Source organism: Rhea americana, unplaced genomic scaffold, assembly GCF_003343005.1.
Source record: "Rhea americana isolate MKP2758 unplaced genomic scaffold, rheAme1 scaffold_66, whole genome shotgun sequence".
Lineage (NCBI taxonomy): Eukaryota > Metazoa > Chordata > Aves > Rheiformes > Rheidae > Rhea > Rhea americana.
This window is the reverse complement of record NW_028186823.1, coordinates 1,170,947-1,198,605: the sequence shown is the minus strand read 5'-3', so window position 1 is coordinate 1,198,605 and position 27,659 is coordinate 1,170,947. Positions and strand designations below refer to the sequence as shown.

General features: G+C 39.8%; 2 protein-coding genes across 2 annotated transcripts in view; one reads left to right on the top strand and one right to left on the bottom strand.

The window, feature by feature from the left end:
• RASA3 (RAS p21 protein activator 3) overlaps positions 1–27,659 on the top strand; it is a 182,000-nt gene that overhangs the window by 18,982 nt on the left and 135,359 nt on the right. Inside the window, exon 2 of the mRNA XM_085320869.1 lies at positions 5,697–5,799. The gene's annotated coding sequence lies outside the window, so the exon portion shown is untranslated. The remainder of the gene's footprint in view (positions 1–5,696; positions 5,800–27,659) is intronic.
• On the bottom strand, positions 198–11,146 carry CFAP97D2 (CFAP97 domain containing 2). The gene is given in 8 exon segments (XM_085320835.1): positions 198–332; positions 1,727–1,870; positions 4,044–4,181; positions 4,183–4,237; positions 6,093–6,211; positions 8,661–8,741; positions 10,766–10,772; positions 11,043–11,146. Coding segments are annotated over 8 exon segments (783 nt in total).

Here is a 27,659-nt window from a genome sequence, read left to right as displayed (position 1 = left end):
CTAGATTCAGCTGGGGGGCCAGCTGGGGAGCCCTACAGTTGACTGGTGCATGGGCATCACCCCATTTGCACTGGGTCTGGGCATACTCACTACAGTCTAGGAGAGGTACTGCCACAGTATGTAGGGCAAGTGCCACTCTTATGGCAAACAAGAATTATCTTTCCTTCTTGGCTCGGGCACTTGGGTGCAATGAAGCTTTACTCTGTAGCCTGGTGGGTTTTGGATCCCACTGTGGGAACCTGGGGCTTTGCTGCAGTCACRAGTTTCAAGTTAGGTGGCATTCTCTGTAGTACTGGGGAACTGGTGGCCATGGTATCTACTATGTTTGAGTTCTGTGCAGTAAAGACARTCTTGCGTTTTAGAGTTTATGTGCTTCAGAAAATACGTTTTCATCGTATTAGCACTTCAGACAYTATTCACTGAACTGTATTGCTCATGAGAAAAAGAAAATGCCTTAGAAAGCATTTCCAAGTTCCAGGAAGCAAACAGTTGTTGCTACAGTGTCTGTTTAAAAAGTTGGCAGCCTCCAAAATGATTACAGATGCAATTGTTCAAATTAAACAAAACCTAGAATTTATGCCTTCTTACTTGCTGCTTTGTCTTTTGAAAGAACTGGTGCTACTGTACTTGGCTCTGCTGAGATCAGTCTGTGATTTTAATACATATTTTATCTTAAAGAACTGCAATTAAAAATAAGTAATACTGAATATTCATTTCTGAACATAAATTTCTGTGCCCTGGACTACAGATCAGTGATGATCTAAAAAGTACCAGATTGTAACATGCAGAGAGCTGATGGGTCGCAGGGTGCTCTTTCACCTTGCTTCAAGCTGCTAAATCCCATTAAAAGGGAAGCTAGAAACATATTTCATGTATTTTTAATATTTTCTCTCTGTGAATGCAATTACTGTGATTGACATAAAGATTGCATTTAATGATGAATAAAGAAGGAAGTGGTCTTGGTAGCTTGGGAGGATGTTTGTCCACCAAGTGCTCTCCCTGCTAGAAAGTTGTTAGCTTCTGAGTACACTCTAAAACAGTCACACTAAGCTATTTACTGTCTGCCAGCTTGGTTTTCACTGAGGAATCTTTGGATACTGCGCTGAAAATTGTCACATGAACCCCCCCCATCTTAGTGAGATGAATTATCAATTATGCTGCAGTTTCAATCAATTTCCTGGTTAAGATCCTTCTTCATTAGTTTTCTGTTCTAAGTAGTTTTGCTGGTAATTACGAAGGAAATAGTTTTTTGTGCCATTCTGCTTTATGCTTTTTTTAAAACTATACTAAAGACATTGTTTATCTAAAACCTACATTCCTTCAGAATGCTTAAAATCATAGTATCCTAAACTACTCTACATGCTCTGGCATGTGCTTCTCCCAGGCACTCCATCTCATACAGGARCTCTATTTACAATTCTTGCTGGGTTTAGCTGTGCAGTTAAAGAGGTTACTACTCTCRTAAGTCCGCTCTTTTCTGTTGCTGGAAGTTATCATGTGCGTAAGAACAGCAGTATTTAACTTAAAACCACTGAAATCCAAGTATGCTGATGCACAGGGCTGCAGTCACAGAACAGACTCACAACTCCATGTTCTSCTGGTCTGCTCTGCCAGGGAAGGAGTGACTTTCAGCAGGAGGGCAAGGCCTCCCTCCAAGAGGGAGTATGAATAAAAGACTTTTGCCACTTCCTRAATTGCCTTCACAGTGGACTGGGGGAAATTGTGCCATTTCTGGAGTGCCATCTTCTTCTAGCTGATCTCTTCCTTTTCCATGGTGGACATCCTTCATCTTCCTTTTCAGACTTTTTTCCTTCAGTTGCTTCTCTTGTCTTCTGTCTTGTTTAGATACTTGCTTTTTAAATAGTTCTTCCTGTCAGAAAAGAGAGAAATCAATACAAATGCATGTAAAATAAAGACCGTGGCAATGCCTTGATTTGCTAACACTCTGTAATCTATTTTCAGGAATATTCTTTTAGCACCAAAGCTCAGTTAGCAAAGAAGGTGACTAGTGTGCTTGTTGGTGATATTGCTATAGGCCTCTTCCAGGGTGAAGGAAGGGAGTTCTTCCTTTTGGTCATCAGAACTGTCTGGGCCATTAGAGATGGAGCAAATTCCATTAGGCAGTCCAGTGAATAGCTTGATTCAGGTAACATATTTCCTCAGTTTTCTTTTGGGATTGGTAAAGAATGGTTATATAAATACTCCCACTTGCTCCTGCTATAATAGCATATCTATGGCCAATAAAAAGCTTTAAATTGCAACAGAGAGAAGAGAAATAGTTGATGGGAAGAACCATGACTTGTCATTTATTAAAAATAAAGCCTCAACTGGTTTCAAGTTAACTGCATAAACATAGATTAACCTGTAGCACCATTTATTGCATATCTTGCCAACTATTCCCCAGACTCCTATTTTCTKCTGTACCTTTGCTGGATTTCCTCTGTTTGGCTGAAGAAGTCTGCTGCAGCTGTCTGCATCATGCTTCCTTATTTACTTTTCAAGTGTCCTTCAGAATAGCTCAAACATTTCTGAACTAGAGACTGGAAAAAATACTTTCTAGTGGCTACTTTTTAGAGATGTTCTAGTACCTATTAATTATGGAGCACAYTTACAGGTGCTTTGGGGAGGGTATGATATGTGTACTTCTGTATGACATTTTGCTTATGCATTTATGAAAATCTGCCAAAGCCAACATTTAGATGAGAGAGAAATCTCTGGAAAATATCTTACAACCATAATTTTGGTATTTCCTAACTATGGAGCACCTGACTTTACAACTTTTATTTTTAATATAATTCTTTGGTTTGTAATGATGCATCTGCAGTAATTAAGCCTGCCTAATATTTTTTCCATTATAGAAGCCTCTCTTTTAGTTGCTTATTTCTTTGTCATGTCTTAACTGTTTAGACTGAAGCTTTCTATACTTGCTTGCTGTGTCAGATTGAATAGTTTTGGGAAGCTTTAGCCAAAGTGATACAGTTGTATTCAGGAATGGTCTCAGGACAGGAAAGAAGTTGGTGAGGGAGTCTGTTTCTTGCTTGCAGTGCTAAGCAATTTTTCTTGCGCTGTCTTTTAAGTGCACTGCTTCTCCTGAGCAAATTCTCTGGAATTAGAACAAGAACCAAAGATCTGGCAGAGGGATAGTCCTGGGATAAAAGAAATACCACTTGCTGTCCTCTGGAAGAGCCAGGCAGATTTGGATGAGCTGTGTCTGTGAAAAAATCTCCCTTTTTGAAGCCTACAGGCTTCAAAAACATTGAATTCAGTGACCTCAGGCTAGACATAGTGGGTGGGGTAGTGAAGGCAGGGGCTGTGCCTCGCCCGTATACATTGAATCATACTCACATGACAGAGGACAAAYCTCCCAAATCAAGACCTACAACCACGGAGGCCCAGCAGCCCGAGGTGATGGTGAGGGAAAGGTGAGAGCAGAACTGATATCGACTCATTCCCACCTGCTGCTGCAGCTTCCCTGTGGCTTTGAGTGAAAGCTAGGAGTTGCTGAGTTAGGCTCTGAGCCAGGGATTTGGGACATGGAAAGGTTGAAGTCCCTCAGTTTTCTTTCTCTGGGAAAGCTTGCTAATACCTCATCTAGCCGATTTTATAACTCATATGAATTACTAATGAAAATAAGAAGCTCATTACTTTTCACAGAGTGGAAAGGATAGATTTTGGAGCCCTTGATGCGTATCACCATTCGGTCACTTTAAATATTGCTACAGTGTTTGGTTCTGTCTCTCAGGGAACTGTTAAGCCACTGCTCCTTTTAAAAAAATATATATTTTTCATTTTCAAGAGAGCTGTGTTTCTGTGGTGGACAGTCTGACTGTAGAAACTAAAGCACTTACAAATAGCCTAATAAAGTCTGAAAAGCGCTCTGGGATTCATTTGATGAAAGTGGCTGTATAAATGGAAGGTTGTTAACTGTGCAAATGGCTGCCAGTTGCGGTTAATCTCTAGCACAAAAGCACAGCAAAATGCACTATAGAGACAGTTTCCATGTAGAAAGAACTGGGAAGAAAAGAGCAGAARTTCAGGGCTACCTTTTGGCTATGTGTTTTGCACTGCCCACGAGGATATCTCGCAATGTTGGCCATGTATTTTTCAGCTTGTTGCCAATCCTCATACCACCTCTGAACTTGATACCGAGGTTCAGACTTTGTAATTCTATCCAGAATATCCATGGTTTTCTTGGCTTACTCTCAGCAGCTCCTTCTTTCGTTTTTCCCTATTTAAACTGAAGAGGAAAATGTACAAACAGAATCAAACTTCTTCACAGTTATTACTGTTCCCAAGCCTGAGAACCCAGAATATGAAACATCTGTCAATCTTGTGTTAGAGGAGAATTTTCTTAAGACTTTATACCTCTTCTACAAGGACTTCTCCCTCCTTGAATCTGCATTAACYGCCCTTCACAACTCAATCTGTTTGTCCTTTTAAAGATGATGAGTTTTCTATAGTATCTTCTAAACCGAGTCCTGACTATATGGAAGCTTGGTACATCTGACAAGAGGAAAAATGCTGTATTTAATCTTTTATCTTTATTAAGCAAGCCCTCAAGTCTTGAAATTGCTTTAGTGCTGTACTGAAGGGGAGGGCATGACTGGTTTGTGAGGTACTTAATATTTTTAGTCACTTGGGTTTTGACCTCTATTTTTTATAGAAACCTCATGAACTGATTTCAGAAWTATGAAGACAACTGAGATAACTGTATGACCTCAAGCTCTTTGCAAATCTTTTGTGATTTCTTAGACTATAGTTTCACAGGCAGCTAAGTGGATCTCATAGCAGTTTGCTGCCCCTAAAAATGGAAGGTCTCTTTTTCTTTCTTTCCCTGCTGTTCTCCCAGCTACTTCCAGCTGTGTGGTCTCCTCCATCCCTCGCGCCAGCCCTGGAATTTATCATGGCCTTGCAAAAAATGGCAGAAAAACTATTCAGGTTTGTTTGTTTTTGTTGGGTTAGTTTTCTGSTGTTTTCTTGAGTTTAAGTACCTAYGGCTTGATGAAAACCAGGGTTGATCCAAGCAACAGGAACTTGCTGCTTGGAGCAGGAGGGGAGRGAGGGAATAGAAAGAGGGAGGATACTCTTACACTTGTGGAATCATACCTTCAGCAACATAGTTAGCTGATGCTCACTGATACCTGCACAGATCTAGATATTATTTATCAGTGACAACATGTAAGTGCTAAAATCTGGATTTGCATGACGTGGACTTGAAAAACTGCATTTCAAATAATTTCTGTCTTCCCAAGGGACTATGCAACTGTCTGGATATTCCTGACCATGAAATGTGGCAAGTTCTACCTAGGTCACGTGAAGCTGAGCAGCAGTTTGCTGTCTGGAGACATACAGAGTCTAATAAACGATCAGTTTCTTGTGAACTAGTTTGTTTGTAAATGAGTCACAAGAGATAACAACTGCCACCTGAGTTACACAAACCATTCTCTACTGTATAACATGAATTTTTTCCTTTGCTTCCAAAGGCTGTCCCTGCTCTGAGTAGGTTGCTGTGCTACAGGTGCGTATTTTCTTGTGAATCAAAAGAATGTAAGATGGTTCTCTCTACTGATAAATCTTCAAGGCATATTATGCTTCGTCTCCCTCGAGCAACAAATTGTATCTTTTATGTCTGCCTCTTTCCTGCTCCATTATTTTTTCTTAATTCTATTTTTGCTCTGTTTTTATTTCATCTCTAGGCTTTGGATCACCCTCTTTCCAGTGGTGTCTGAAGGAATGACTGGCAAAGTCAGCAGCAATGACTCACTCAGCAGCAGCAACAGCTTTGCTCAGACATAATAGGTTTGCTTCATTTATTTCCCTTAAAGTAGGGCAGTGTTCTCTTTTTGCATTCTCTCAGTTATTAAACAGAAAAACTAATTTAAAGCCACCTTCTCTTCAACAGAAAGAGGGAGGAAATGACCTGGTGTTGGATTTGCCCTGTGACAGGAGAAGCAAGTGGCTTCCTGAAGTGTTGATTATACCTTAGGCTGCCTTTTTAGATGCATGTTCTTGCAGAGCAGTTTATCCTTAGCTATGTTTGTCACTGGGAAAGTAACTTGATAACTAAATGCAAAYAGTGTTGCTGATGTTACCTTTTGGCCTTATAGTCATTTTTATTGTCGATTTSTCCTTTTGTCCTCATGATGCAAGACATCTTCTCCAGTAGCAAGCGATTGTCTCTTTCGATGACTGAAAGTCGGTCTTCCTCCAACTTTGTATACAGAAGAGATAAAGAAATGCTTCTGTTTTTACAAGGCCATAGCAGACAGCAGTGATGTTATGACTACCTAACAGAGTGTTCCCGGTGCTGTTTCCTCCTCTACACAGAGTGTGACAAATACTGATCAGGTAAAGCTTCACTCTAGTGTTGAGAGAACCCTTTGTGCYACTTGAGACCCATTTTAATGGAGGCCTGATGGCAAAAGTCCTTTTGAAATGCTGTGAGTTTTACCCTCAAACACTCTCTTATAACCACAGCAGCGACGTGTATCATTAGCAAATGTATTTCATCAGTGTAAGCAAAATTTCTGTAAATATTTATCAATGTATTTTCCAGGTTCATCATTATCATTTGTGTTTATAGCAGCATTCATAGACTCAAGTCAAAATCAAAGATTGTAATGGACACTGTTCAAATACAGGATGGGACCCATCCAAAATCCTCTGAAGTCAATGGGAGTCTTTCCATTGACTTCAGTGGGCTTTGGATCAAATGGAAATTTTTCCATTGACTTCAGTGGGATTTGGATTAGGTCCAGCTGCAGGCCATTCTTGTACTGGAGGAGTTTCAGGCTAATGTAAGAGGAGAAGCAACAACTGGGTGTGATGAACAAATGGGGAGAGATGTGTGAGGCAGTGTATGCTAGTTCTGTGCATTGTTAGCATGATTTTAAGCCTTTTTAATTTCAGTTTTAAGATGGAAGATATTAATTATCTCAGTCATCTCAGTGTATCTGAAAATAAACTGCGTAATGGACAAAATACTTTAATGTTAAAAGTGAGATGGATGAGAAATGAAGGAGTCCAGAGGAGAGGGAGAATCCTGTTGGATATCCTGGGGCATTGCCAATTTGTTTAAAAAAATTACCATATTGTTGTTTGAAGAACACAAATCTGTGCTAAAAGTGTGTTTGTGAGGACTGAGGAGGAATGGGAGAGAGGTGCAGAGAAGAAACTTCAAAATTATCTGTGTCCCAAGAGTGCCATTTCCAGCAGGACTGAGTTGGAGATAGCCAGAGAAAAGGTGGATGGAGAAGGCAGAGAAATTACTTTTTTCATAGTTGAACTTCAACATTGTGCTCTCACAAGCCTCTTGAAAGAGGAGCATATTTTCTTCTTCTTCTTCTTCTTCTTTTTTTTTAATGTATTTGATTCTAAGCAATCCAAAGATATTGCATGTCCTATATAAAATGAACAGGAAATCCTGCTCATCCTGCTCTGATCATTTTGAACGGCTCATGTTATAGTAGCAGGTTGCTGTAGGGAATCTAGTGCATCTGCCTTGTTTGCGAGGCTATATAACTAAAGCAGGTCAGATACTGGTCACATTGTAGTATAAATGTACCTAAAAACAATGCATTAAGTAATCCCATCAGGCTCTAAACAACTCTGATGAGGGTGACTATGAAGAAGAGAACTGGTCCTGGAAGATAAGCTTGCTTGCAGCGTTACAGTTTGTTTCTTGCTTTCTGTAGCACATTGGAAAGAAGCAGGATGAGAAAGAGCTTAGGACCACAGTCCTCACTCCSAGCTATCAGGACCTATCTTTCAAATGGACATGCTCAAGATCAGTGAGTTTTGGTGGTTGTTGTTAATCTGTGGGGTTACTGTGTATGTATTCAGTCTTCCATTTTTAGAGGAATGGTTTCTGTGTTATTTTTACAGTAATAGGAAAAAACTAACAACAGAATCCAAATCCTAATATAGCATATGATTTTATGCATGGAGGTAAAATAATTTTAAGGTGTCTGAGAATTGTTATGTCATGCAATGATATGATAAACACTTTAAAATGAATGAATCTGAAGTCCTTACGTAGGCTCTGATCCCATTGCATAAGGGGCATTCTGTTGTAAATTAAGTCATTGACAAGGTTTAGCTGGACGTATTTTTTTATTGTCTCAGGTCTAGGGCTTTTTTGTTGTTGTTTCCTTTTAGTGAGCAGAGTTAATTAGTTAACAATTTATTTTCCACTGTCACCGTTTATAAAAAAATTGCCTCTTGGGAGCAATAAGATTTTGAAGGATAACTGCCAGTCAAGGTTACCCATTGTTTCTTGTGCTTCAAATATGTTAACATCCTTTTATTCAGTTCATTGCTCTGTATCTTGATGATTGTGTTATTTCTGTTACTAGGGATGTTTTTTACATGGTGTGCAGAATATCTTTTAGGAGGATACGTGAATACTTGGTACTTGGTAATCTGAAACAGTCTGATTGTATCAATAATCATAAAAAAAAAATTAACTTGTTTAATAGGGCTGGGAGYGTGCGACTCAGGGATTCTGATAGTCTTGTTGCAAAAGTCACTGCAGCAAGATAAAAATGGACTTGAAATTTTGACCATCTGGTAGCTTAAGTTGTGGATTTTCTCTTTGTTTTCTTTGAGAGGAGATATGAAGGAAAGCATGCTAGTGCTAAGTGAAGTAACCAGTATAATACCTTCAGCTTCCCTAACTTCAGATGAAGATGGCCATATGTTGCAGGGGTACTTGTGTCCACTAATGGTTTGGCTGCCTGGATCTGCAACAGAAGAGAAATGTTTATCTATTTTTGTTGGAAATACCCTTGCATATCATTATRGGAAATCTCTTAATTTCTATGTTCTGCTCTGTTAGCCTGCATTAACACTATTAAATGTATGATTCATTATATCAGCAAAACCAGGCTTGCCCCAAAGAAGAGTAGCGGGAAATGAAAGTGTTAAAGGCAACTGTTCTGAAGCCTGCTGGCAATGCAAAATGCTCATTATGCTGGAGAAATGTAGAAATACATAAAGGCAATTATCACAGTGTTGATGTTATGATAAAAGAAGTATCTTAAGAGAAGGCAGTCAGGTCTTAYTAGATACTCAGCAGAATAAGGTGGCTAGTGTAAGAAAGCCCGAGGTATTCCTAAACTGTGTCAGGTCTTCCAGGGGGATGCAAATYTGAGATGTTGCTAGAAAGAGGTAAGCAGTACTGGGAAAGGACTTCTTGTGTTAAAAGTATTCCCAGACATCTTTGTATTAGGAATGCTTCTTAAATAATCATGAAAAGCAAATAATGGATGTAATTCTTTTAGTAGAATTGGTAGTTCAGTGGCACAATAATCTTTATCTCCAGCCTGACCTAAATAATAATGCAATACATGAGGAAGAAGAATGATAYATGAATTGCCATGGACTGAAGAAACTCTGTCAGAGAGAAGCTGGTAATGGGATGTGGAGAAGAGACACAGCAAAGACCATCTTTCTGACAGGGTTTCTGCAGGGATGAGGCTGGGTTGGTTAAAATAACAATACCATGATTTCTATCATGAAATGCATGTAAACATYCCCCCTCTCTCATACCTAATATTTGAACTATTCCATCTCAGGCTGACTCAGACTTTTGGAATCGTTTGCCCTGTGATGTAGAACAGCAAGATGAACACTTGCTACAAAAAACGTTTGTCAAGTAAGAGCAGTATGTACAACAATAACACAAACCCAGGCAGCAGGACACAAACAAGGCAGTGCCTGAGTCCAGTTGAAGCTTTTCACATCTCTTTCTGTAGCAGCTTTGTTTTAAGTTAAGGACCAAGCCTGAATCCCTGATGGAAGATTTGTTATATGTTCTACCAAGACAGTTTCATTACTTTTCTAACACGGCAAGTTATTTATAGAATTGATTGGGACAACATTTAGCAGTTCCTAAATTTTTCTAAAATTTACTTTAACTGCTGAACTTTTTGTGAAAACATGCAGCTGCTTTTTTTRTGGCAGTCTCTCCAGGAAAATGTGATCCAGGAAGGGGCTGACTGCTCCCACTGATTTGAATAGGAGAGTGCTCATCTTAGTTCTTTTCAGACCCAATCCTGTTAAGCACTTGATTTTACTGGATAGCAGAACACAGCATGCTAAATCTCTGAGGGTTTTACTGTTTTTTGCTTCTGCTGCTGCTATCTCTTCCACTTCAGGTGTTCTGGGCTATTATACTATTACACTATTTTACAATAAAATAACTTTAAGAAGACATACAATTTTTAAAAGAGGGTTGTTATTGTATCAGTCAGTGGAAATAACCRGTATGAAAAATCAAATTTGATAATTATGCAAGCTGTGATTTTAATTTATAGATACTAAACTTACAGAACTGTTTAAAACTTGAACAGCAAAGGGCAGTTTTAGAAACAAGCTTTTTCTGTGAAATTTGTATCAAAGTAACTTCATTTTTTTGCAAAGTAGTATAACTGATTTCTCTCCTGTCCTTATATGCCTAACTGTAGAAAGAAAACCTTGATATTTTTTAAGCCCATCCTGATCTCTGTTGAGGCACTTCCTGAAGTCATGGTGCTTTTGGACAACCATTTTATATTTAATTTTGTGTAGAATGTTGCGAAGAAGAGGTGTAACTCTGTATTTTTCCATTCTTCCATTAAGAAAGCAACACAGTTATTCACACTGAACATATTTGCTCTTGTGTACGTATAACATACTGGCACTTTTTTGCATTTTTGCATCACTGGGAGAATTATAACTTATCCCTAGATSTTGCCATTTCCAAGGAAGAATATCTACATGTTACCTTTTTTCTTCCTCACTCCTTATTTATCCCTTTTCTCTCTTGCTCTGGTTTATTTGTGAGCTCCTTTGCTTCAAAGTCTTGCACAAGAGTGACAGCCGGTGCCACCGGGGGTTGTATTATTCAGGACAACTTACTTGGTAGCCCTGCGGACTTCAGCTACCCCACCACACAGGTGCCACTGCTCTGGTAGCTGCCATTCACCAGAGCAAGCCTGAATTCATGCCAGCGATAGGCAGTATGGGAAGTTAGGAGTGTGCCAGCATGGTGGTACAGACGCTTTCCTGAAAAGCCCACCCTTTGGCCACTGGAGACCTTTTTGGTCACCACTTGATTTGTGTGGGAACCCTGTGATAAGGAACAAAGTTTTCTCCCTTGAGCCATCTGTTGCCCGACATTACAGTTTTCTTTTGTTTTCTTTTTTTCTTTTTTCTTTTTTTGAGCTCAGAAGTTACCACTCATGTTTACTCATAGGCAATAATCTTGGGAAATGTTTTATTCTACATAAATTTCTTCACTATATATCATTATGGTATCTAACTAGTTTTTATTCTTGGTCTCTGAATGCCTTACAGTATATGTATGTGTGTGTGTATACATACATGTATGTATATGAAATGCTCTGCACACTGAACAAAGTAATGGATATATAGAGTCTTTTAACTACACTGATACTAGTTCCCTGCTTTAAAAGAGCCACTGTTTAAAWAGCTATGCTCATATACAATAGCAAGCCTCTCAAGAGGTTAATTCACATAGAAGGAAATTTATTTATTTAAACGTTGTCAATTTGATTAGAAAAATATGTTAAATTCAGTTCTCTGCTTCATGCTTAACTTTTTTTCCACCTGTAAGTCACATTATGGGAACAATGGAAGGAAGGAAGGAAGATATTTTTATATGGTTAATGAAACAGACCCGGTCTGGAAATAATGAAGAACTATTTCTTCGTATTAAAGCTAATTATATTGTGACACAGTCTTCCTAAGATAGCAATACAGTTGAATCATCACTGATGGTATTCACTGCTTACGGATTTTCATAAGGGAGCAGTCCTGCATTATTACTGATTTGGAGCAGATGACTGAATCCTTTTCACTTCTAAATCTGTGAACATTGTTACGATAATTTTAAATAGCCACAAAAGAAACTCCCTCTATTTGCAGGCTATGCTTAAAACACATCTTTTGTAAGTTATTCCTGATCATTAACTGTCATAACGATATCAAGAATGAATAGAGAGTTGCTTTAACCTTGCGGGCAAGCTTAGCCTTTCACGAAGGCCTCTGCCCTTTATCAAACAGTTGTACCTACCCTTTTCTTGTGTTCTTCATACTTTGCTTTGTCCCATTTTAGCTGAAGATATTTGTTGCCGCATGGTAAAATTGGCTGGTAGGCTCGATGCATCTTACACGAAGTAAAGCATCTCTGAAGTTGGGCTTTTAAAGTATGAGCAACACCGRGCTGAGCCTTCTTAAAGCGAAGCCCTAGAGACTTGTGGTATGTTTGTAGTGGGTCACATGGTGGGTTGTCATGGTATCGCTGCTAAGAAAAAGAATGAATAGCTGGTAGTGTTTCAAACAATACATTTGACAAATAGCAAACAAGAACTGAATGTTATAACATTCTGGAGGGTATTTTATTCATATATAAAATRGATTACCAGTTATACCTCACTGGTCAGACCTTCCTCCCACTGGTTAAGGAAAGGCAGTGGTGTAAGCTGTCAATAATGCTTCATGCAGTACTATAAATATGCAAAGGGCTGTATAATAGGCTAAATTTGCTGAGCTTTCAATTGAAAGGCAGGCTTCAATACAGCACAGAGCAAGCCCACAGCATGAGGTGTGGTGTTTTGCACTGCAATAACTTGTTTAAAACATTTCTTCATCGATAAGTGTACACTTTTCAAAAGCCACAGCAAATGCATTTATAGCAAAATATTTCTGATTTTTAATACCTTTTTCACCTTCCTTTATCCGAATTGCTATCTGATTGCTAATGAGGTACGGAAAGCTTCCACAAGCTTGCAAAAGCCAGTTGTCTACAAAGTTGGCCAACATTTCTCACACAGGGCTATCTTCACTTTCATTCTTTCTTGGTTACATTTGGCAGGGAGGTGCAAGGGAAAAGACAAGTTTTCTCGAGCCCACCCAAAAACGTGAAAGCTGCCTGTGCTTGTTCAAGCTCTGCTTGGCCCCCTCCAAAGGTTGGCCTGAGCCAGTGTTGTTCGCCTGAGGTTTCCATCTGCAAGGTGCAGAGCGCCCTGGGGCTCGGTCCGCACGCTGCCCAGGGTCATAGCTTTTGGCTCGTGCAATCTCTTGGTGAGACTCATACCTGCTGAAGAGAAGACCTGAATTAAACCAGATAGTTGTGAGGTTAAACCAGATAGAATAACATATTTTATACAAAAGCTCTAGCAAATAGGAAGGGAACGTGTTATAGCAGACAGTACCAAAGTTTACTAGCCTCTATTGGTCTGTATCAGAATGACCCGGGGAATATTCTGGTTTAGCACAAGGCTTTTAGTGTCAGTTATTCTTGCCCATAGTATTTCATCTGTGTGCAGGGGAATAGCAGCACATGTATTGCACAACTATCCAACACAGCTACCATTGCAGAATTAGGGTCAGTGCTCTCTTTACTTTATATCTTGATTAACTTTTGCATTTCATTAGCAAAATTTGGTTGAATATTGTATTTTGTGATTTTTAGTGACAGCTGGTGTGAATTGGTGCTTAAGCAATAGAAGCAGCCATAAAATTAAAACCTTGGTACATACTAATTTTAGTTTGTAAAGCACTTTCATTTTTAGAAAAATGACAGAAGGAATTGAAGTGTTTTTTTCAGTTGCTTGGGATCTTGTATTTTCCTGATAATGTAACGGGAGGATATGGAGAATGTCAATAGAATGAATACAGACTACAGAGTTGAAATACATCTTTCTCTTCAAATATATGTAACTTCTGACTGTGCACAGTAATATAATACTGTATTTTGCTCTTGAACAAGTAGAAATGCTTAGGCCCTCATTTGTTCGGCAGGGTCACAGCCTCTGTCTTTAAATGCTGCATGTGTAATGATCCATAAGGGGCAGATCCAAAGGGCACCATTATCAAAGGAATCTTTTCATTGGTTTGGATGAAGCCCTTAAAATGTGAGGAAAACTTAGCCTCTCATGCTGATGGAAACATGGCCCATCAAGAATGTGAAATCTCTGGAACAGTTTCCTTGCTGCTTCTGAATTTAAAAGTTTGTGAGAGACGGAAGGTGGCTTTAAATTTCCTGTGTGGTCGCCTCCTCTCTCTCTGCCCTCAAAAACTGTGGACCATATATGCRTTTGTTCCAGCTCAGTTTTTGTTGTTGTTTTGTTTTGTTTTGGGATAAGGAAAGCAAAACTTGAGGAAAACAGTTTTGAAATTGGCTGTTTCAGTGTTGAGCTACCTAAGCTCCAGCAAGTCCTTTCTATCGGAAGGTGGTGCTGGAAGGCAGGCATAGCAGGTGCCTATTTCTATTTCTGATTTCATGCTTCAAACTAAGAGCTACAACCAAGCAAGGGGTGATTCTTTAGAGTGATATTCCATTGGTTATTCAAACTTGACTCAGGAAGTATCCTTAACAAACCAGAGGACTGGACCTACTCTTTCTACAGGATAAAGCAGATGTTTATGAAACATTTATTCTATAGATTATACATTTGTATTAAGTAACAGTTGTGAGAATTTCCATGTTATGTGCTGAAGGACTTGTCTGTAATTTCTTGATAGCAGAAGATACTTGCTGAAGAAGAATAAAGGATGGATAAATAAGTAAATAATGAAAGTAAGAAGATTTTTTGCCAAAAAAAGCATTTTTCAGTATTTATCAAGACCTGTATACCTACAGCTTCCAAAGAAAGCAGAGTTCTGTTTTCTCTGGCATAAAAGCAAGTTGGACAATACCAGTCTACTTCTTTAATGAGGCAATCTCAGAGCATGCTGAGCTCTTTTTGTGAGATCACAGCACCTTACAGCTCTCATAGATTTCTCGGTTTGCCTGTTTTTCAGTCTCCCCTCTGTTTTGTTCTGATTTTTGAGCAAATCTATTCGTATAGTATATAGGGCACTAAGCTCTGGGGGGATAATATTGATGCTAGAAACTCAAATCTTGAGCTACTTCCGTCTTGAATTTTGTGGTGAGGTTAGTGGATTGCTGCCCCTTCCTCTCCTGCTGTCTTTGCCAGAAGAGATGATGCTGGCTTAGGAGCTGCCAGCTACAGCAGCTGCTGTTGCTAATGGCCCAGTCATTATGGAGTGAGTTAAAGAAAAAGATGCTCCTTCACCCACTGCACCCCCAATATAGATTGTGTTTTTGGCAATRCTGTTGTTTGCCCTGACCAGAAGTGCATTTTCTCCAGTTCGTTTTTGCTGTGTAACGTTTACATATATAGAGAAAAAGCAAGAGTCTGAGTACAAAATTTTAAAATCTTTAAAAATATTCTATGTAAAGACAAACATAAAGAAGAGAGTAAGTCCTGTTTTTTGTTGACGGCTTTACTAGTTGTTTTAAAGTCATGATAATTCCTACCTTTATTCTGCAAAGTGTCTAAGCCTGCCTGATTTTGAACGCATGCACAGACTGAACTGCACGATTGAAGTCACTTGTGGGTGTGCTTCAGGATGAGATCCAGTCTCCTTTCATTCATTGTATTTCCATGGATGAGGGCTTTTAGAGATGTTGAAAGAAGCCTTTTTTATTTTATTTTATTTTATTTTATTTTATTTTATTTTATTTTATTTTGTCAGTTCAGTATGTTACATGATAGGATACAAAGTTGTGACTTTGACCCTGCAAACACACACCCTTATCATATAACTCATAAGCAAACCACCCAGCTGAGTAGCTAGAGAGCCCATCTGTAGTTGGGGGATTAAAAAAGTAACTTGAAAAACTACTGATGTGAGTGAGACCCTCTCTGCCTGTGCATGCAGCACACCTAGTGACTTACATCTAAGGGTTGATGGCAGTCACGCAGCATGTGTGTCCGTGTGCGTGCGTGTAGCAGAGTAAACCCTTTCCAGTGTGGCATGAGTGCACACTCTACTGAGTGGTGCAAAGGGAGAGGGCCAGGGTGGCTATGGCTCCCGTTGCAATACAAAAGCAGATTTACCAGATGCTTCCTTTATACTTGACCCTTTTTGGAAGGTTTGAGCAGGAATTAATTTTTGGCTGGGAAAAAAAAAAGTTTGTTYCCCACTTATTGTTTGAGAAATTGAGAGAGGGGAAAGGGGTGGGAAGAGAGGAAGAGGAAGGGAAAAACACTGCCATAATTATATGGAGTTATATATATACACACACAATTTTAAATCTTTTAGATGTTTGGTAAGATCCAGGATTTCCTTGATCTATGGCAAAAATGCCAAGTAGAAGAGTTGTTAAAACTAACTTTTCGTAGTGATTTTCATGACAGGGTGCAGAAGGGGAGAGGAGAGGACTGTCTGACAGTTGACTAAGCTTGGGCATTAAGGTTAATTTGCTTGTGCAGGAGTCCTTAGCTTTTTCGGGAAGACCGATCTTACTGGGTGGGTACTTGCACAGAAGTAGGGACCTGTYTCTGTCCTTCATCCTTATCTGGGAGGGAGCATGGCCAGAAGCAGGCTATTGCCACCACAACTGTCTCGCAACCTCTCCTGGGGAAAAGCTACTTAGGGCTGAGCTGCTTCTGCCCCAGCAGCGGCAGCCCCTGGGGAAGCCCAGCAGGCCCTGGGAAAGGTACCTGGGGGCAGCTGTTACCGTTGCAGAGTGATGAAGCTGGCCCGCGGTCCGTGGAGAGGGCTCCTGTGGGTTAGACAACTCGCCACGGCAGGCCYGGCTGCTCTAAGCTGAACACCTGTGTTCAGCCAAGTGTCCTGTCTGTGCTGGGAATTTATTGTTTTTCTGGGTATCTATGTCAGTACAGTCAAGTTAGGAAGATTTCTGCATGTGCCACATGGGGGTGTTGCCAGTGGCTTTGTCTATCAAATTTCTAAATTGTGGGGTTTTTTTGTTTGTTTGTTTGCATCAAAACCTTGTCAGGGTTTACCAGAGTAAACCTCAGCCTACTTGTCAGCATGAGGCACAGCTAAATTTGTGTCTGGCTGGAATGAGAGCAAATTGCCAGTGCAGGCAAGGCCCACCTTGCTGGAAGAGAGGTGATAGCTTGCTAAGCAGTACAGAGGAGAGGMAACTTGCAGGGGCCTGAAGCATAGCTAGCCTGGACCTCATGCAAGAACAGAAGAGCACTCTGAAGCTGCAAAGGCGTGTGGCTAAAACCAAATGCCAGCAAAAATATTGTTCTGCATGTTTGTAGGTGGGTTTACAGTGATACACGTGTTACAGAAGTGGGTTGTGGCTAATACTCATGGTGTGAATGCTGCAGCTGTGAGGCAACACTCTGCAATGGGATGTACAGCCCGGCAGTACACCCCTCGGGCAGGCCTGGCCCTTCTGCCTCGCAGGAGACGTGCGGAAGCAGAGGCCACTGTAAATTGTTGCTAATGTATTGCTCTGTATTTTAGATTTGTGACACTGCTTGCAGGGCTTACGCTGCTTCTTCCTGCGCTAAACATGTAACAGCTTTGTAAAGATTAAAACAATTTAGGGGAGAAAGCTAGGAATTAATTATAATTTTATCAGGTCCCTGGGACTGTCTTTGCCTTTTCTTTTTCTCCACTCCATCCTGTAGACCTGGATAGTCCTTAAGTGTGATTTGTTTCCCAGTCTTCATTTTTGATTCTCCTTGTTTCGCCTCAGAAATAAATGAAAAATACCCAGACAAAGGCACTGTGTTTCCCTGAATGCAAGCATTAGCTAAATGTGAACTCCAGCCTGCTCTTCCAAACCTGTCTGGCACATAAAAGTCATCTGCTTAAGGGCTGGGTGTGATTTTTGAAAAAAAGAAAAAAATCGGAAACAAATACAGTTGTACCTTCTATCATCCGTCTCTCCCCACTGGTGTGGGGAGATCTAACAGCTGTAAAATTACACGAGTTTAGTCCCATCCTTGGCCACAGTCAGATGCAATAAGCCAGCACCTGGACAAGAACTGCTCGTCTTACCTGTGTGTCCTGCTAGCATTCAGCCTATTCCTCACAAACAAATGAGAAAGCAAGTCTTGCAGTGCTTCCTTTGGATTTACCCTCTGGGTTACTTGGATTACACTGGCACAGAGGCAGCAAGTTACATGGTTCTGGCCCTCAGAAAATATCTCATCCAAATCCTCTCTCTCTGACCATGCTTTTCTTGACTGAGAGAAGATGTCTCGACAGGCAGATTTTACTCTCCTTAAGGGTTTCATGGGGCAGAACAGCCAACCTCTACAAATCGAGCTGAAAGCCAATGCTAATTGTAGTATCTGGACTGAGTGTGAAATGAAACACTCCAAAACATGTGGACTGCTGAATTTTGTTATTGTTGCTGGACATCAAAATTTCAATATTCTTCAAGGTTCTCTAATTCTTTAACCTCAAGATTCAAACTGGGGTAGGAGAAGATATCCCTTATAAGGGGGGTGCAAGGGAATGTGTAATTATACCATTGATAACGTGGTGGCAAGAGCTTCTGATCTGTTTMTCAGATCTATTATAGTGCACAGTGAGTATGCTTCTGGGTACAAGGAGCATATTCTGCTCCTTGATATTTGTACTTAATCAATGAGTGACCAGACCTTCCACATTTGGAACTAAGTTGAGATATCACAGSTATTTCCAGCAGGTGGCAGATGATAATCATGCTAGTAACCAAATCTGGGTACAAATGATGTGTTTTCCAGACTGTTTACTCAGATATTGACTTAAATATTCACATTATATAGCGCTATAAATGTGTTTCCAACAGTGATAAAATAAGATTGCATAATTGGAGTGGATTAGTAGTTACCCATGAAAATATGTAATTAACTACTTGGGAATCAAGTGCGGTATGATCTTTTTTCCAGCTTTGATTTTTAATCTCTCAGAGCAGAGAAATTGCTTCTATTCCAAAAAACTCCAAATAACCATCTGGCTAATTGTGTTTCTTGGTATAAGATTATCCTTGCTCATGTACTGTGATAGAAAAGAGCTTCTACATGCAGTCATGCCTAGATAATTAGCCACTGCTTTAAGGAATTACATGCTGTAATTCCTTAGCTATAGTGCCAAATTGGGCTGCATTTATTTTCTTAGGGAGCATCTCGCTGAGGGAGTTGTTCTGCCTCGGTGGTACTACTCACCAAGAGAAGTATTTTTCAGATTAGCACTTCCTAATGAGGACCAGATTTTGCTCCTTTTACTCTTGTTAGTGAGAAGTTACTCACTCACATGAGTAATCATAGCGAGTTCAATGGGAGCTATTCACAGAGGAGAGCATGGCATTCACAAGCTGACCCGCCAGCCTTGACTTCAATGGGATTTTTGACCAAATGGAAGACAACAGGATCTGACCCATAGTAAGTGTGTGACTACATGGAAAATTCTATAAAAGGTTTAGAGCTGCATGCGGGAAAGCTGTGTTACTCACAACGCTGGCTGTGGATGAGTTATGCAAAGCTTCTCAATGAAAGTCAGTGTAAACTTTATAGCATCTGTCACAGATCTTGCTTATGCCACAAAACTGGGACATTTCAGGGAGGCAGAGAAGTATTWGTTTTATGGGTGTTTTCAGATAGATGCTGGTAGTAAATTCTGGCTGGCTTCACCCTGGGGACTGTACAACAGCCTGGGGCTGACATGATGCTGGAGAAGGAGCTCTCCTAACATTTCCCTCAGAAGAGATACTATTGTTACTGCTAAATTAAGAGGATTTGAAGTTTTGCCTTGGAGAGGGAGAATAAGGACGGAGTTGTCAAATTAGTTCTAATAAAGAAGAAGGGGGACTGCAGATTAGTTGGGGTGACATATGAGCAAAGAAGATATGAAAGTGATGACTGTGGCTGCCAATGTGCAATTACTTGTGAAATACAGTATTTATATAGCTGTCTGCACAATCATATACATAATATATCATGAACAGCTATATCATGTATTTTTTTAGAAAAGTAGAAACTCCCATTGCTTCTCTCTCTCTTTTTTTTTCTCAAGATCATTTGCTGTTCTTGTTTAATTACAGCAGTTACACAAAAGACTAATGTGGGAGAGAGGAGAATGGATGTATCCTTACTAAACTGCAGTAACATTTGCCACATGTCATTCTTGCACCTAATCACTGTTTTTTCTCCTGTAAGATCATAACATAATTTTATTACATTACAGTCTTTTATGTAAGATAGAGAGATTTGTTCCTTAATAGGAAAGCAAAGTTTATAGACTGAAATAAAGCAGATATGACCCAGAACAGAATGGCTTTACGAGTTTAACTAGAAGGTATTTCATGTTGTTAAACTTCATTTGGAATCTTGAATGTTCTGTGTTAGCCAGCTGTAATGACTGGGATTTTATTGTGGTTACATTTTTAGAATGATATGAGGTTGATAAATTTTTAGATGTGGTGAATAAGGATTAAAGGAGCAAAGCGCTCTCTTTTTCTTTTTCTGTTTTTTTTTTGAAAAAAAAACATAGATGTGAAAAACATGTAACATGAAAATGAGTATTGTCTCAGCTATTGTAACAACCCGTTCTCAGTGGCCCCTTTTTCCTGTAATTAAAGCCATTTTCTTTCCCCCTCCTGGCCTCTTCCTGGCCCAGTGTTCCAGTGAAATCTAGCAAAAAYGTGAGAAATTTTTAAAAAGTGAGCAGGGGGATCAGCAGGTAGGCAGGCTTTTCTTTCTGCGCTCCGAGACTGTAGTGAAGATCTGTTATTCCAAGAATAGTGACTGCAGTGCAGTCCCTAGTTTTCCAGCTTCTAATGCATAGATCTACTTTTATCCTGTGTGTGTGTATAAATAGATATATTAAAAAAATTACATATATAGAGTTCAGTAACAGCCATCTCAGTAGTCTCTGGTCTTTCCTGTATTTTTTCTTCAATTAAGCTTTGTCACTTCTGTATTTTCATGAAACCTATTTTTTTCTCATTGTCACTGTGGCTGACTCCCTTGTCCACATTTTGTTAGTTATAACTTTCTTGTCATTGTCCTCTTCCTTTTCTTCTTCCATTTAGCATGATGGTCCAAAACATTTCTTTTTGCCAGATTGTAATCATACAAGCTATTTCTTCATTTCTCTGTAACTCTGTCAGATGCAAACTTCTAACTTTGGAGACATAGATAATCACAGACTGATTCTTAATTTCCTGCTTATATAGATCCATTATGTTTCTGCTGTGCTTCACTCTGTAGGAAGACAGAGAAAGGACTGGAGCACTTTCCTTATTTGCAGGGCTGGTTAGTTCTAAGACTTCTGGAGCAAAAGCTGTGACTACTCTCGCTATCTCACTGTGAAAGGTGTTACTGCAAGGGATGGATTCAATAGCTAGTCAGTCAGTAAGAGTCAGAGGCACTACCAGAGACATCTTCACTTCCCCATGCATTCTGTCAGGAGCAAATATTTCTTGGGTCACACAAGTTGGAGTAGTCATGCAGGCCCTCAGTATGGATAATAGCTGCCCTTAGCCCTGGCTGAGATGTTATTAGTGCTCTTAAAAGATGTTATTAGTGCTCTTAAAGCTATCTAGGTTTTCCCAAAATCTACTCACAATATCTTGCTCAGTTATCATAGTCTTAATTCTCATTAAAGCAATATTTCTTTAGATTTCTTTTAAATATATTGTTCCTTTGAAATCACTGTCTCCTCTGCTACCACATTATTGGGGTGAGGCACCATTTGGGGGTGATTGGTTTTCCCATCACCCTTCATCGTTTCAACCATTTCGATCAGGTTATCTCTTTCCAAGCAAATCATCGTGAATTCTCGTTACATACAACATTTGCCTTATATATTTATTGGTTTATCTTGTCCTGCATAAGACCTTTCTGGATTTTCTCCTTTTCTTTTGAAGCCAAGCAGCTGTAGGCCAAGCCATGCACTCACATAGATAATGTGCTGCTGTATGCTACAGTATTATCGTATGGGCTGCAGTTTTATATCTGTTTTAATGAAAGCAGCCACTGTTAGTTTCCTGTAATTTGTAGAGCTCTTTTCACTAACGAGGGTTTTTTGCTATGCTGAGCAGTATGATGCTAAGTATTTATGTGCTATCGTCTCAGTACACATTTGATTAGTTTTAGGGAAGTCAGCAAGGCACATGTAAAATTAAGCAGTTGCCTAATGTTACCAGAATCAAGCCCTTTATGTGTTTTATTTACATCAGATCCCCAACAGCATATATGAAAAATGTAGGCTATTCTTGGCAGTGTTTTCCACAATACCTGCCATAATACTCTACTCTTCTGAAGTGATGCTCAGCAAGAGAAGTGCCCCCTGCATCAGCAGATTGAACTGCAGAGATCTATGCAGTGGCATTTGGAGGCAGTTCYGGATGAGGATGTTTTGTTGTCATGACCAAGTAACTGCAGGTTGATGAAGACTATAAGGGARCATTTCGTTGTTAATGCTGCTTTTGCCAGATTTTGCAAATGTAGATACTAAAGTTGGGTTCTTAAACCCTTTTTTAATTATTTTTATAGCCATCTAATTAATCACTACAGTCAACCTACAAAAAAAAAAAAAAAAAAAAAAAAAAAAAAAAATCAGTTCTAATGCATTATTTTCAGATTAGATTGATATAGTGAAAGTACAACATAATCAGATTTAAAACCATAAAAAATGAGTATCTACTATAGAAGACATCCTTTTTGTCACTGCCAATTTGTAAATGCTTATTTTTGGTGTTTTTTCTTTTTTGTAACACTCAGGARATGCTGGGATTAGTGCAATAGTATGTCAACAAAAACATGTTCTATGGAAAAATSAGCTGAATGTTCAGTGTCAGCTAAATGGCTAGCAGAATGTTAGGAGTTATTAAGAACAAGGAAAAAAAAAAGAGCAAATCAAAAAAAACTGTCAGGCCACTGCATCCATTGCTGATATTTCCATATCTATATACTGCTTGCRCTTTTTGTTTGCTGCACCTTAAAAATAACTAAAGGGAAATAAGAGGCTTTTGTATAGGAAAAAATAACTATATTTTCAGGTCAGGAAAGAGGTATTTGGGGGTTGAGAAAGGGAGATAGGAAAATGGTCTATATGATTGTGACKGGAGGAGGCAAATATAAGTGATTATCGGTTATCAGGCAACAGACTTAAACACACAGAAGTATGCTTTCTTGCAATTCATAATTAAATTGCAGAATTCATATTGGCAAGGCTAAAATATAAGTAGATTCAAAAAGTGATTACATACATTCAGGAGAAAATGTCTTTCAGGAGCTGCTAAGGATCTTGCTAAGATCTATACAGCCTTTAGATCAARAAGTGGCTAAGCTGTAGATTACTGAAAGCTGGGAGAGTATGTTGAAAAACATTACTTCTCCAGGTCTTACACTGTATTTTGAAGTATCTGCTAATGTACACTTAAAGAGTGAGGATCTTTGCCTAGCCCAGTATCCCCTAATACTGCTGCTCTTATGAAGTGGTCCTYGCCCCAACAGTCTGTTGTCAGTCATCTGACAAAGGGGAGCACTCTGATCTGTACAGCTCAGAATTTCCATGGTTTCCCCAGCTAAAAGATGGTTGTCATGTTGGCAACATTTAAGTCTTTAARAGATACTTACTTCTTTAGATTAAAATGATTAGTATTTCTATTGCACAATGCAGATGTACAACATAAAACACCTCACAAAAACAAGGGAGTTGCCACTGTTGCTGTTTTATTTATGGCGAGAATGAATTATACACAAATTTCCCWAAGATTGTTTAGCAAATCAATGGCATAATTTAGAGTAGATTCATGATGTTTCCATCAGTCTGTTAACTGTGCACTTTATTTTCTATTTCTAGAACACTTTATCTTTTTCCTTAAAAGGATCAAAATGTTTCTATTCCCTCCCACATGTCCCCATTCCTTTTTTATTTTGTTTTGTTGTCTTATTCTGAACAGAAGTTTGATAATGCGTGTGCTATGGACTGATACGGTAAGAGCCTCTTGTTTTCTGGTAATAATAATGAGAGGAACCTACAAAAATGTAAAGAAGCAGTAATACTGCACAAATAGAGGTGGCAAGTTTGTGGTACCCTGGGAATAGCAGAATCATATTTTGTTAGTTTCTTGCATAATAGAAAAGGAGATTAAAAAGCTTCATATATTCTGTTTCCTCCCATGAGAAAGCTATCATGTAGATCAAGAGAGGAAATGATTTCCTTGCCTGGCACAAATGAGTCACAGAAAATGACCTTCTTTGTAGTCTAATTTAGACCCAAGAATCCTCTGAAGAGCTGATAATATAAACCCATATGGCTTGGATGAAGAGAAGTTGGAAAAGATATTGTCATTAACAGACTCATCTGTGTCTTAAAAAAAAACCCAGCATTTTGCTTTGCCTAGATTTTTTTGATCAGACTGCTAGCAGCTGCAAATCTCATGTTGCATGCACACGTTATCTGTAACATGCACACACGCATGTGATATGCTGCTGGTGAGTTTCATTGCAGCAATGCAGATACAGAGAAAGCAACGAGCGTTCTTTGACTGTTTCTTGTAATGTGTTTAACATCTTTAAACATATATGTTCATGTGAGTTTTGACATTGCTCTCATTTATATTGTTGGACTATTTGGCATGCAGGTTTGGAAACATGTTTGTTACAAGGGAAATAAGGAACTTTTAGCCTTATGTCAAGAAAAGAGAGAAAGATAACAGAAATAACTGTTATCTTAATAACAGTTTTAATAACTAGGGTTTGGGGGGGGCATTTTATTTTTACCATTGGGTTGGTCTCACTGTTGCTAATTGATTCTGTAGGCATCTTTTTTGCTTAGGTTTGGAAATTGGTGGTACTTGACTAAGATTTAAAGGAAAGTCTGTCTGTCTGTYTGTTTTCTAATTTTGCCACAGCCTTCCTGGACATGTCCATGATCTTGCTAAAGTTCAGCCAGCCTGAAAAACAGTAGTATCCTCACTGCGAGCTTGGAAGTGTAGSTTTGGGCAAACACACTCTCCTGAAGGTGCCTAGCATGCCACTATGCCCCAGTGCCACCTTTGAATTGGGATATTCTGTCGTCAGGTTGCTCATGATCATGGGCAAATTATTTCAGAGTGTCATGGCTTAAGGACCTCTTGCTTTTCATAATATATAAACGGTACTCATGACAGTTTTTAGCAACGAATTTGGTACAGCACACATCCTCGTGAGCATTAGTGCTGGCAGACAGAGGTGGCAAGAAAGGTCTGAGCACGGTGGTGAGAGGGCAGCCTTAAGTAACAGGGTGGATTTACGCTGGATGTTACTAAGAGTGGTGGGCTCTGACTCCAAAGCTGGGTGCAAAAGAAAGGGGTGGGACATTTATGAATAAGGTTTTTTTATGAATTGGGTATAGGTCTGTAGCTTTTTTTTTTTTTCCTTTCCTTTCCTGACTGTGAAGGAGATAGGAGTGCCTTACTGTCTGAGAAGGGCACACCTGCAAAYTGGGAAGAGTAGTCTGCTGAGTATCTGCTGAGAGTAACCCTTTCAGCAGCAAAGACTGGGAAGAGAATTGATAAGTTTGTTTTTTTAAAAAAAATGACTCTATTTTGGGGTGAACACTGTGCAGGTGAGAGAAGCAGACTGGGAAATGAAGYCAACTGAAGCATTTATGTACCAGTGGCAAATACAGAACACAGAAAGTCAGAGATAAAACATTTTATGTGAGATGTCTGTAAATATCCACAGCAAGGAAACAGGTTCCTCCCCTGATCTTGGTGGGGAAGTTCCCAGAGTTCCTATTATCAGCATGTGGAAGTTACTTCTCTGGTTACTGAATCACAACAGGTACAAAGATGACTTTTTAACAGATCTGTTAGCTAAACTTGTGAACTTGTTTGGGAACTTACAGGAATCCTGACAATAGGAAAASTTTGTCCACTTATAGCCAAAAGCTTGTTTCTGCCTGTATACAGCATCCTGCATAACAGTTGTTTGCCATTCCTCTTCAAAGAGATGTCTCTGGGGCTGTATTTATTTTGTGCAAATATGTTCAAGGTGTGTGCGTGTGTGGTGAAGGAGCAAAAGCAACAGCCACTGTATATCCTTCTTTATCTGTGAAAATGTTCAGAGTGTTAAAACAGGCTTGTAAAACAGGTGTTCTCCAAAACTTTGTTTGTCTTCTCCAGCATCTGAGAGGCAACAACAAGCTGGCCAGTCTGAGTTCTTTAACTGTGAGCTATCTGATCAACATTCCTGTCGCTCTTGTCCAGGCTGTTGCATATGTTGCTTCCTCTCCAGCTGGAAAATGAGACAAGAATCGGGGAGTTACAAGTATTGTGGCAAATGAAACAGAGATATGGTTGGAGAATGTTAAAGGTTATTAGCAGAGGGAGAACTGAAGGCATCATGGAGGATGCAAAGGACCTGTGGGCGGAGGAGATGAAATATTGCAGTGAGCTGGAAGCATGATCGAGACTATAGACAGCAGAGAGTTGGGATAATGTGATAGAGGGTAACAGGAAATTGGACATACTGCAGTGAGGAGGAGGGATTTATGTCATGGATGCTGGTAAATGGAAGCCTGTTATTGCTTTATAAAACCAATTCAGAGTCCTGTGCTATACAAATAATTTTATCAAATAGTGCTACATATTACTTGGCTAYGCAGACAGTGAGACTGCAGTAAATCAGGCAGTTCCTTAGGATAACTCACTGCTTCCTTTTTTGGTTCTGAGCTTGCCAATTTCCTTTCAGAATTAGGCCCCTACCTGTGCAGGAAAACCAAATACCTCAGCTTTTCCTCTGAGCTGACTTCCACTGCCCTGATAGCTCCTTCCTGAGTTTTCATTAGCTGTTATATATTGCAGTAGCTCTCCTTTTTTAAATAAGGAAATTTGTTATGTGTTGTACCATCAGTGATTCAAGCAATGATGGACTGCAGAACTATGTTCGTTTAGCTTGCTTGGACAACTTTTCTCCTGCGGACTTCATGCTTCATGTGACTTCCATACTCAGGGATTTGCCTTACGATTTCTTGCTGTCCCTTAAYTACTAGCCTCAACATATGAATATATAGGTTGGCCTTAGTCTGTTTGCCTTTCTCTTGCTTCTGAAATCCATGGRTAGAATGGGAAAGCTTTTGCTGTTCTTCCCCGCAGCCTTGATAAACCTTTTATTGTGCTTCTCAGACATGCTAGATTGTAAGGTGACTAGGCTATTTGACTCAGGGGTGGTCTAAGCCTCCTGAGGTGTTTTTTGACCATCTGCACCAAACGTACTGGAATTTTTTAAACATCATCTGTAGACATCTGTATTGCTGTGCTACAATAGCCACAAGTTAGAGTGTTTTTTTCAGCCCCAACAACTTGCAAGTTTTAGCCGTGAAAATGTAAGGACACAGACATGTAGTTCTTATATTAAGTATTTTGGCTTTTCTGATATTGCTCTTTGTTTGCCAGATTCTTATGCAAGGGGTATTGCAGCTGCTGACTTTACAAGGCCCAGCATTTGGCACGGAGCACCAACATGGGTTCTGTTTCTTGGTGTTCAACGTATAACCATGCAAGTYTGAAATCTGACTTCCCTGCTCTTTGCGTGCCAGTCAGGTAGGGTGAGCTTTGTTGCTGATCAAATGGYGCCAGGACACAGACTGGCCCGCTCCCAAACTCTCACTTCGTTTTTGCTTATTTAATATGGTGCTTCTTCCCCGCTTAATGAATGGGTCTCAACCTGGGGCCATCGCAAGGGCTCTGGGGGAGAGAGGCCTTGAACATCCCCCCCCCACCCCCGCCTGCCTTCTGCCGAGGCGCGCGCCGCGAGGCAGCGGCCAACGGCCAACGGCTGCTCCCCAACGGTCGTCGGCCCGGGCGGCGACGGGAGCCAGGCCGTGCGGCCGCCCCCCTT